The following is an 11,867-nucleotide window of genomic DNA, read 5'->3' as shown; positions in this document are numbered from 1 at the left end:
ATATTAATACAAGGTTACTTTTAGATGAATAGTATCCTGGGATTAGGTTTGGGAAGTCCGGGTGGGGGGTGGGGAGGGGGTTTTTTCCAATTGTGATGTACTTGTGTTTGCTTTTTTCTTATGTTGAAAATAATAAAAAAAATTTTTGGAAAAAAAAAAAACAAAACAAAACAATCTCAGATTTAGGAGAAATAAAACTGCAACTAAGTCTGAATCAAACTGACTTTCGAAGTTCAAACACATTTACACAACCTGTTTGTGCTTCATACAAATTATAAAATACAAGGTTCTTACACATATACAGACTTTCTATTGCACTAGAATTGTCAAGAGCCGGTTTTCAGCACAGAATCTCTCTTAGGGAGATGCAGCTTCCCCTAATTATGGGGACCTCATCATCATGATTAATTTTGCTTGCATTTATTTCCCCTCATCTTCCCAGGATTCCCCTCTACACACAAACACTTTGGCACCCTATCTTTTCAGCCTTAAGCAGGTTTTAAATATAGGGGATGTATTTGTTATGCCCAGGTCCTCTACCCATTCTCTTTAGTGACTTTATGCTTGAATGATTTACATTAACTTTTTAAGTTTTGACACCAAGAATGTAACTGTATCAATGTAACTCTGAAGATGGAGGGGAAAATAGATACAACAAATTATTTTGCAATTTAAGGAAGGCATCAGGAGATCACTATATATTGGATCAAGTTGTTTGCTTTCTAGCTCACTGTTGTTTCAGTTTTAATACATTGGTTCTTCAAAGGTCATTCCAATCATCTGTTGCTTGGCTTTTCTGTAGATCAGAAATAGCAAGGGATTGTGAATTTCTCCATACGGACCTGGTCTATCTATGAACTACAGTCCCACCCTCTAAATATGAGATGCTTTATCAGCTTATGTTCCAATAATTTTGGCAGTCAAATCAAGAGGAAAGCTGCATTAATGGGAAAGTTTATTGGCAGAATGTTTTCACCCTTAAGTGATCATTCAGGAAGGAAGTTGCTAATCTGGAATGTATAATGAGTTCCACTTTGTAGCTGGAATGCCTTTAGAAATTTCTCAGATTCTTTTCCTTCCCTGTGTTCCTCTTTGCTGTAATTTGGGTGAAAGAAGAAGGGTCTTCCTTTAAAGATTTGGAGTGTGAAAAGGGGTTCCTAAATTTTATCCTACATCTTTGGTATTACTGAGAAAGCTCTAAACAGTTTTAACTCAGATTATCTGAAGAAAGGCATCCTATGTTTACCTACACAAATTCAAAGAAATGAATTAATGGAGAGCAAAGGAAAATGAATAAATGGAGAGCAAAGGGCCTCTTCAGCATTAGCACCCAAAATTCTGAATGTCTTCCCAAAAGCAACACATTTGTCTTATTGGCTGATGTGGGTTTCATGGCAATTTTCATCATCGATTTGTTGTAATGAATGTTATTCCTTTTATCTATACAATAATGCTGTTTTATTGCTTTATGGTTTTAGCTGCCCAAGGATCAGAGGATATTTAGTGGGCAGTTTAGAAATCAAGGCATAAAGTAAAAGATTATCACTACATTTTGGTTCCTTACACATGAAATAAATATGTGTTTTTCTTTTGCTCATCTGCTGGATTGCAACTGCTTAAATAATGGTGCTAATGATTCAACTACCCATGTGGCATGCCTTCCATTTCCATGCTGCCATTGATTCTGGCTCTGACATTCATCTGAATCTGAATATCAAAGATCTATATATCTTTTATTCTAAATAGCTGATCTCAGATTCCTCCAAGGAACCCGAGATTGTTCTTCCATTGTTGTTCCTCTCTGCCCCCCCAAAAGTAGCATATATTTCCAATATGCTTAATGACAAGTAATAGATAAACGCAAGAAGGAGAAAGTTAATTCTTTCCATTTTGAAGAGGCCTGGAGGTGGATATACAGAATACAAGCTACTCCTGTGATCTTGTATGATTTAAACATCTGATGAAGTTTAAAACATACCAGAAGGATAGCAATTCCTTACACATATCTGAAGTGGGAAAATAAAGGACAGATGGCAATTTTCTCAAATTGATATTACAAGTGTTTCTATTTTAGATCTTCCCCTAATGTTGAAAATAAGCAAGCAAAACAAGTGTGAGATGTTTTCCTCTTATAACATTTTTTAACACATGCACCACACACAGAGACAAACAAGTTCTTTGCAAAATGGGATGAAAAAAATAATAATCGAAGAATGATCCCAATTAGCAGAAGTTCTTAACAAAGCCCTCCCCAAGAAGGAGCGTTTCTTTTCCAAGCCAAGTTTGGCTGGGTGCTATCACCTATTCCTGTTACTGATTCTGCATTATAGTTTGTTAAACACCTTAAAACACCCTACAGATAATATCTACGCCAATTGGGAAAAAAAGGAAGCTGTTCTTTTAGTTATTTCTGTAACCGCAGCCTGTGCTTGCAGGTGCTTCATTTTGACTTGCCAGGATTGGGTGTTTTTATTTTTAGCTAATCCTGAGTGTTAAATTAGCACATACTTCAGTGCCATTAAATTGTGCTTGTTTTTGTTCCTTCCACCAGGTGAGCAAACAATTGGGCAGGCGAAGAAATAAGTTTATAATGTAAATAACTTTTCTTATTAAAGAGAGAGAGAGAGAGAGAGAGAGAGAGAGAGAGAGAGAGAGAGAGAGAGAGAGAGAGAGAGAGAAAAGGCGACGGGCGAACTTTTGATCTACAGCAGAAATCGTTTGATCAACAATAGAAATCCTGCAAAGAAATCCTCCAGCCAGACTCCCAAAAGGGAGGGAGAGAGAGAGAGAGAGAGAGAGAGAGAGAGAGAGAGAGGACGCTGACGTCACGCCGAACGGGCAAAGGCGATTGGTGTAGACGCGGCTCCTCTAAACCAATCCGTAGTCAGATTCGCGACGGAAGGCGCGCTCGCGCTTCCTCTGCCTTCGCCGCGAGGCTTCGGGTTGCCCCGAGCGACCGCCAATCCGATCCGAGAGTGAGGAAGCAAGATAAACGCTTATTGGATCTCTCGGGAGATATCTCGTTCAAAGCCTTCCCGGGATTGGCTATAAGCATTGCAGGTTTTCGGAGGGCAAGGAGTTTGGGGGGTAGGTTTGTTGTGGGGGGGGGAAGGGAAAGGGGCTTCGCTCGTTATTTTTACTGTTGTTGTTTCTGTCTCCTGGCTGGATCCTTAGTTTAAAAAAAAAAAAAAAAAAAAAAAAAAACCAGGCAGGAATTCCACCGGGGAAGCTTTGGCCGTGATGGTCTCTGCCTGCAGCTAGATTTACAGTCATGATTGCTTTTCATCCTGCTTGTGCTCTGGGGGCCACTTTGGCTGGTCCGGGTGAGGGGAAGAGAGGGAAAATTGAAGTATTTCCCCCTTGAGGGCCTTGATTGAGAGCAGGGAGAGGCACTGGTTTAAAACATACAAGAGTTGAATACACCAGATCAGCCAGCTGCCTTTTGTTGTGTGAATCCAGCCCTTGTTGTGTGTTGTGTGAATCCAGCCCTTGCTTAGTCTTACGTTGTCCTGTGTATTGTGCAGATTCAGAGGATTCGTTTGGGAATCGTGTATAACAGGGGTCTTCAAACTTGGCCCTTTTATGACTTGTGGACTTCAACTCCCAGAATTCCTCAGCCAGCATGGCTGGCTGAGGAATTCTGGGAGTTGAAGTCCACAAGTCATAAAAGGGCCAAGTTTGAAGACCCCTGGTCTATAAAATGAGAATACAGCTAATGTAGTAAAATGAACAATTATTAGAATAATGATTTGTCTGCATAACTGCAATAATGATGTGTCTGCATAATTGCTAGAATAATGATGTAATGCATAATCACTGGATAAATTCACTGGGAAAGTTCTGTGTCAGTAATATGTGGCTAACCAAATGTGCATTGCACATGGATACTTTGTATGTAGCAAAACCTTCCATTGTACCAAATGTATTACAGTGTATTATCATGTGTAGTCCCTTTGTTCCTAAAAGAAGGATAGTATAAAAACTGAAGTCTAATCCCGCCCTCCTCATTCAGAATTGCCTATCTCTAATATGCCTCTGAACCTGCGCAAATAAACTTCTCTGCTAAACCCCTCTGGAATTCGTAAGAGTTCTTTCGTTTTCCACAAGACAGCCATCGAACTGTTTTTTCCTGGGGGTTAACAGAGCCAGGCTGCAAAAATCCACAGACTCTGGGCTGCCAGCTAAGGATTATCCGATTTTTGCAACCGGCAGTCTCCATTTAACAACCATTCATTTAGTGATTGTTTAAAGTGAAGTAGCTCTGACTGTTTTTCACACTTAGGACTGTTGCAAGCATCCCCAGGGTCACATGATCAAAATCCAGATGCTTAGCAACTGACTTGTATTTACGGCCATTATTCTGTCTTGAAGGTCATGTGATCATCTTTTTTAAACTTCTGACAAGCAAAGCTTCACTTAACGGTGTCAGTAACTTAACTACTGCAGTGATTCACTTAACAACTGTGGCAAGAAAGGTCATAAAATGGGGCAAAACTCACTTAACAACTCTATTGCTCTAGCAACAGAAATCTGGGGCTCAGTTGTGGTCGTAAGCCGAGGGCCTCCTGTACGTCTTCCTTTATTTGCAACCTTTCAACCGTGATGTTATTATCTGGTTTTGATTGACCTGTTTCACAGGTTAAGAGAATTTTATGCAGGCACATGAACCATCTATGCTACCCAGTGCTTCCTGGAGGAGGAGGAATAGTAGCACAGCACCTAAGTAAATGAAGCAACGAAGAAGAGTGGCATCTACTGGTTTATTTCCCTCCAAGGTTGCCATTCTTCTTCTTCTTGTGCCATATCCGTTATCGGACGTTGGCGATCATGTTGGCGATCCTGTTTTTATCAGCAGCCGCACGAAAAAGTGCTGCTGAGTTTTGTCCAAACCAGTCCCTTAGATTTTGAAGCCACGATGTTCTTCTTCTGCCTGGACCTTGTTGGCCTTCAATCTTTCCCTGGAGGGTTAAATGGAGTATGCCGTATTTTTCTGGGTGTCGCATCACATGTCCGAAATATTCTGATTTTTGTTTTTTAATTGTTTTGATGATTTCCCTTGGCTTTCCCAGGCGGCTTATCCCCTCCTCATTTCTGATCTTGTCAACCCAGCTTATACGTAACAGCCGCCTGTAAATCCACATTTCTAATGTTTCTAGTCTCTTCAGGTGGCCTTCTGTCAGAGTCCAACTCTCTACTCCATAGAGCAGGATAGAAAAAATGTAGCATCTGACAAGCCTGATTTTAAGTCTTAGGCTTGCCATGCAGTTTGGAAAGCAGGGGGTGTTGATGCAGATGGAAAAAGAAGTGACAGTTCAAATACATTAAATAAAAATAACAGTGATCTGTGAAGCTTCCTTTATCTTTTCTTGACCTTTCAGAGAAAAGGATGACCAGTACAATACTTGGAGTTGGACCTGGAGTATTCATCTTGGCAGTGGTCTGGGTCTTGACTTTATTGCTGTGCGTGTTGCTGTCTAGAGCTTCTGGACTTGCTAGGTAAGATCCCTATTACTGGCAAAATAAATGGAGGGGAAGCTGCTCCTCATATGAATTTCAGGCAAAGCTTAAGAAGGCAGGAGATTTTTGTGCAAATGCTGGAGATTCTTAACCTGAATTGTCCTAACATTAAACACAAAGGAGATGTTAAGAAAGAGGGACTTTTCATGGTGATGAACGCTGGTAACCTGAGCAGCAATGAGGTGGTTTTTATTATTATTATTATATCATTCAACTCTCGGTGTTAGCTCGGTAAGTTTCCTAATGTTGATCCTTGTTTATCTTTACCTGTCAGGACAGTAGCTCTTAGATACACAGAAAGTGATCCAGTCTCCAGCATTTCTTTCCCAGCATTTCTTCTGCTCATTCACCAGGTTCTGTTTCTTTCCACTGTTGAGCATATTTCTGTGCTTTTGAGTTGGCTGTAGCAAAATGCTGCGGTGAACAACTGCTTGGCCCTAACAATGAGATTTTATGTAGCCTGCCTCAGTGCAATTGCTGGTTTCTGGTCCAGTGGAATGGTCCCGCTTGATCATGTTAACTATTGACTTGCTGACCTGTGTACAAAGGTGATTCAATCCTTTCAACACAATCATTTCTCTCATTGGGCTCCTGCTGTTTCTCATTAATGCTCCTGTTGTCCTCTGTGAATTTTCTTAATTGTATCTGGCATTGTTTCTTTCTATTAGTGTCACATGTAAAGCTTTATTTGAAGTAGGAAAGCTTTTATACAATTTCAAACCTCTTCGCTCTGTGCTGTAGCTATATAGCTATCTCCACTTGCTATTTTTTCCCCCTCTCATTCTGACTTCCTAGTGAACTGTTCTCTGAATAGCTGGAGAGGCTATTCCAATGAGAGTATAGAGCCTGTATTAAGCAGTTGTTCAATAATAGGTCATTTTTTTCTCAAGTGAATGGAGCATTCTGACATTGCTTATGCATATTTAGCATTTCAGTAACAGAGAGTCAAACTAGAGCTGCTTATGGTTGCTGTAAGTATTTCATAGTATACAAGGTTAGAAAGTAGTTGAATTAACTACTTCTTGTAATGCTGAAGGTGACTATTAAATTTTAAAGAACCACAGTGTTCCTTTTTTTTAAACCAGAAGATTAATGTGTATCACTTTAATATTGTTTGGATGAAAGCATGAGGAATTATTGGAAAAAAAATTGTACTTTGTTGTCAAAAAATAATGTGATTTTGCAACGGAGATTATTGTTAAAAGGTACTCTGAAAAGTTGCACGAAATGAAAATTGACAGATACGTTGTTACTTAATATAAGACATGCAAATTCTAGCTGAGGAATTCTGGGAGTTGAAGTCCACAAGTCATAAAAAGGCCAAGTTTGAAGATCCCTGATCTAATGTCTGGCTGATGAGCAAGAACTAATCTAGGTTATATACCAAGTAAATCAGGGGTGTCAACTGTCAGCCCGCGGGCCGGACGCGTCACACAGAAGCTGCGCCCACCCCATTGCCAGCAATGGCAAAAATGTCCCGATATGTTGCACGACGTGACGTTGCGTGTTTGACATGTCTGAAGTAAGTGATGCTGCCATTCAAATATTAGGCTGATTTCTGCATTAACTTTCTATTTCTCTAGGTTTTCCGTCATCCTGGTTTTCTTTGCTGCTGTGATCATCACCGTAACCTTGTTGCTTTTTCCTCGTGCCAGCAAGTTTCCCGCGCCAGTTACGGAAATCAAGGTAAAAGTGTCTGAAAATCAACGTATTCTGTCTCAGCTGTTGAAACCAAGACCAACACAGTCTTTGAGCTGATTGAGCACATGGGCTAAGTATAGTCTCAATGAAATACATCACCCCAAGCAGAGAGTTAATTGCCTGTTTCTCAACCACTGTCGGAACAAGAGAAGCATTGCTGGAGGTTATGACAGTGAGAACCAGAGTTAAAATGCTAGTGCTGCCCCCAAGTTATTAAAAGCACTGGGCTGGGCTTGGCAGTTGGGTATCAAAGACTAAGAGTGGGTGGATACTTTGGATTCAGGTTGAATTTATGGCAGGCTAAGAGCTCAAGGATAGGATTCTATTTTGGAGCAAGTATCTGGCAGTAAAGAAGGAAAACGAAGTAGCCTCTCGTAATGAGCTGTTTGAGCAAAATCAAAAATACTTGAAAGTCGCTTCTTTTGTTTGCCTGAAAATCTAGAAGTCTGATCAGACGTTAAAAGTGAAGATTGTTTATCAAGTTTAACAAAGATTTAAGCCATCCGGTTTACTTGTCTGAATTGCCAAGTGAATTTTGCATTTGAGAAACTTCTGCTATTTCTTACCTATACCTAAAGAAATAAAAAAGGCAATAAGAGGCATCTTTGGAACAGGAAAATGAAATTCAGCTCTGAAACTCTGAAATGACTCTTTATTCCCCAGACATAAAAAAAAAATCAGCTATAAAAACTAAGTATTTAAGCTGGAAAAAAGAAAGGTTAGAAGGAATGCTTGCTTCACCCTGTTAGGAAAGAGGAAATGCTTTTACACTGAGGTTGTTTGCAAAGGGAATGTGCTTCCATGTTGGGTTATTCATAGATTCCCCCCCCCCCATTAGACACAGAGAGTGCCTCACTTTTCTAGAAGTTTGTTGCATCTTAAAAGAAACTTCAGTTATAACTGCTTGTTAAACTTTTGGAGAAACTTGTCTCATTTATGTGTCAGCTCTTTTCTTCTTTTGATGAAAAGATTCTTCAACAGGGCCACACAATTATATTTGCATTCTGAAGCTTTGATTTGGATTCATACAATGTCTTGCTTCCTGTCTCCTGAAATTCTCTTCTGCCTACCTATGAATCTGGTGTGGGTCAGTCTAATAACACCTAACCCTGTAGCTTTTTGTTAATTTGGACTTCCACACATATCTGATATGATCAATAGGGATAACTAAATGCACTCCTGATGTGAATCATCAGCACTTCTGTTGTATTCATTTAAAATGCTGATATTTTTTTTCCAGTGTCCTGTTTTGTCCTATACAGTGGCACATATTATCATCAGTCATGGTTTGCTTAACCGCTCTCAGTTTTCAGGCTTTGCACATTGTTCCAAACGTAAAAAACTGTTCTCTAAATGAAAATAGCTGGGTTTACACACCATGCCGTGTTTCTTCCCTGTGTATAATTTGTTGTCCTGTTAGCTTTTCATGCAACTATTTTATTTCACTTTAACTGTTTTCAAAGGAAGTCATAATTAACTCCAAACACCATTTTCTCCAGTTTCTTGTTAATTAAGTGACCCTAAGGCATATGAAAGGATATGAAAACAATGACTTTGTGTTATCTTTACTTACTAATAGCTGGCACTCAGTTGAATATTCTCTCTGATTATAAAATTTTCATTAGCCATTTAGCCATTATGGCTGCTGTTTATTATTAGGGTCAGCCAATATAGGTTTGCTTTAATTTCTTTGAAGCCAGTGGTCTTTGCTATAATTTGCAGCAAATTCTGCTAGTATTGTATTCATCCAATATTATGAAAATTGCCCTTAATGAATTCTTTTTTTTCTTAGTTCAAGCCAGCGCTATTTCTTTCATACCTGCCTTTTAAGCTAATGATTTGCCTGTCATAGTCTCAGATAACTAATCGTACAATTAAACAGGGAAATTGGTGCTTTATTATAGTTTTTATATATAAAAAAGTCTTCCACACTGAAAAGAAGTTTTTCGGGTTGTTTTTTTTTAAAGTATTATTTTTTTAATCTAGACATAAGACCTATCATCTTTTGCAAAAAAAAAAAAAGTTCCATAATTAGTGGGCAGTAAAGATGTGAACTTTGAGCACTGATGATGTTACCTAGTCAGATAATGAAACATCCGCAAGTAAACCACCAAACTCGGAGAGCATCAAGGATTTCAGGTGAACCTTGATTGTGATGAACACAACTTGTCTTCTTTAATCTCAGGAGCTGCTTTTTTATTTCTCTAGGTGCAGATCCTCGGCTGGGGCTTTTACCTTATTAGAGTGCACCCTCCCCATCTTTTCTTTAGTACGGTGTAGCGTTCTACCCTTTCCCAGTAAATCACACTTTTACTAATGCAGCTGATGCTTCCAGCAAATTTCACCAATAATCAAATGTTCCTCGTCTAGGCTTTTACCTGCTGCTAGATTAACTCTCCAAAGCAGTCTGAATTTTTATTAAGAGCTGTGTGTGTGTGTGTGTCTCTCTCTCTCTCTCAGATCAACTTCAGAGGCAATTGATTCCTCCTTCCCAGAGATTTCCCAGACCTAATTCTTTAAATTCTATACTCCTTCTAAAGGTCTTCTGTCCTTGTCTCCTTGATGATGAGAAGGCTGTGCTTCTTGCAGGGCTCCTTCCTGGTCACGTTCCTGCACAGCTCTGCCATCAGCACACTTGAACAACACAGAGGGTTGTCTTAGCTAGAGTTTCCTTCTGAAGGACTTTTTTTTATCCAGCAGCTCAATTTAAGGCACAGCCAATGCTGCCCTTCTCCACAAGGGAGGTCAGTGCCATTTCTGAAGGAAAAACATCTGTAAAAGTTCCATGTATCTGTTTGGTTTTGTTTAGATTGTTCCATGTTTCCCAAGTCTTAATTCAGTGTAGCGGTAGCAAACAATAAACACCCATCAAGTCTTGCAGATTTTATATATATATATATTGGGGACACAGGGCAATCCTTATTGAGTGTTAGATACAAGTCCAAGATGCAAGTGGAACCCCTGGTTTGGCTAGAAAACAAGAATAAATGTACCCTTCATTCTTCTCCTTGGTTTTCAGAACCAGGAATAGCAATGGAAAGCGGGCACCAGAATACGGGGCACGTGTTAGCCACAGAATATGTAGCACAATACTATCAAGTGAGCCTCCACAAAGAGGTGATTGTGGAAGTGAAGTGCCACAAATGAAACCGCCCTGCTCTCAGTCACCAACCAACTCATCTCAGTTGTCAGGAAAACACGCAGGGCTGCTTTAGCACCTGCCAGGACTGATACAAAATGTAGCATTCTTTCAATTTAATGACATCTAATGCTGAAGAGATCGGCGGCCACAGTTGTGACTTACGGTGTTATATTCTCAGATTGTAGACACCTTCTTCATTGGCCGTTTCATCCTGCTTCTCAGTTTGAGCCTGGTTTTCCTGGGATGCCTGTTTTTGCTTCTGACTCACCATCTTCTGCAACCTGTGTATGCCAAACCGTTGAGATCCAGCACTTAGAATAATCGGCTTCGAATCCTTGATGGTACTTTGGCCCGTTTCCCGTTCCTGTGACTGAAGACCCAAGATTCAGTTCCGTGAATCGGAATGTATCGTTCACAAATTCAGAATTTTGTATAAGGCGGCATCTTGAGTTTCCTTCAAGATATGAGAAGTTTCAGATACAGTCGGATGAGTACAACCAAATGTATTGTGAATTCTTTGCTCCCCCCCCCTTTGTTTTATAACTTCAGTTAATTGAAAATGTGTTTGTACAAAGATGCGTTTGTATAACAGTCCAGAAAATGCTGATTGAATCTCATAAAACATGTGTTGTAGTATTGGTAACCGCCCGTTTGCCAGAGCAGTATATTAAACAAATATAAACGCATTCACATGAAATGATTGAATGTCAATCTGGTTTGCAACCAGATTGTTTTCCTCCAGGCTCTGTATGGTGAAACTTCGCTTCTGAATTTCTTTTTAGTAGTTTCTGTATTTATTGGATTTAACTTAATGGATCCCCTAGGGCTTATTTATTGTCAACTCTGCTTGGGTAATACAGGTGAGAGATGCTAATGAGTCCCACTGAGAAGTCTCTTGGCCAAATTGTTCCAGGAGGACAAAATTGAAACAGATCATTTTTCTTCACCCACAGATGATCAGTGTTGCTAAATCATTGTTGAGCAACCCATATCATATCTTTGTTCCGATGGTTACATCGCCCGGGTTTGTTTGGCAGGGGCATTGTTCAGCTCTGTGCCTGCCCTGATACACAAGAAGAAAATGGTGCCTTAACAGTGATGTCAGGTGACATCCACACTTTTGCTTGGATGCAGTTTGATGTCCTCTATTGCAGTGTGTCTCACCCTTGGCAGCTTTAAGATGAGTGGATTTCAATTCAGAGCTGACTGCGGAATTCTGGGAGTTGAATTCTATGCATCTTAAAACTTTCCCACATTGAGAAACCCTACTCTGTTGAATTCTGGATTTCATATGTGGTTGCATTGTTAGTATGTCTTGCATGAATGCATTTCTAAAATTCCATTCGTGTTAACTGCAATTATTCTCCATGAAGGAGATGTCCAGGACTTGATTCAGTCTAATGTCATCCATATGTGTTGGACCAATTCTCATAATCCCTAACCAGTGTAAGCCACCCAATATTAAATATGTAAACTGATTGAAATCAGTGAGCTGAGGCATAACTGT

General features: G+C 39.7%; 1 protein-coding gene across 1 annotated transcript; it reads left to right on the top strand.

Annotated features, from left to right (window-relative positions):
- Positions 1-3,044: 3,044 nt before the first annotated feature.
- On the top strand, positions 3,045-11,537 carry TMEM218 (transmembrane protein 218). The gene is made up of 4 exons (XM_015824134.1): positions 3,045-3,087; positions 5,379-5,496; positions 7,101-7,203; positions 10,539-11,537. The coding sequence occupies exons 2-4, from the start codon at positions 5,387-5,389 to the stop codon at positions 10,674-10,676; spliced, it is 351 nt and encodes a 116-aa protein (XP_015679620.1). The 5' UTR covers positions 3,045-3,087; positions 5,379-5,386; the 3' UTR covers positions 10,677-11,537.
- Positions 11,538-11,867: the final 330 nt, after the last annotated feature.

This window comes from Protobothrops mucrosquamatus, unplaced genomic scaffold, assembly GCF_001527695.2.
Source record: "Protobothrops mucrosquamatus isolate PMUCROS unplaced genomic scaffold, P.Mucros_1.0 scaffold2137, whole genome shotgun sequence".
Taxonomy (NCBI): Eukaryota; Metazoa; Chordata; class Lepidosauria; order Squamata; family Viperidae; genus Protobothrops; species Protobothrops mucrosquamatus.
Note: the sequence above shows the minus strand (reverse complement) of the source record. Positions and strands in the feature narration are given on the sequence as shown.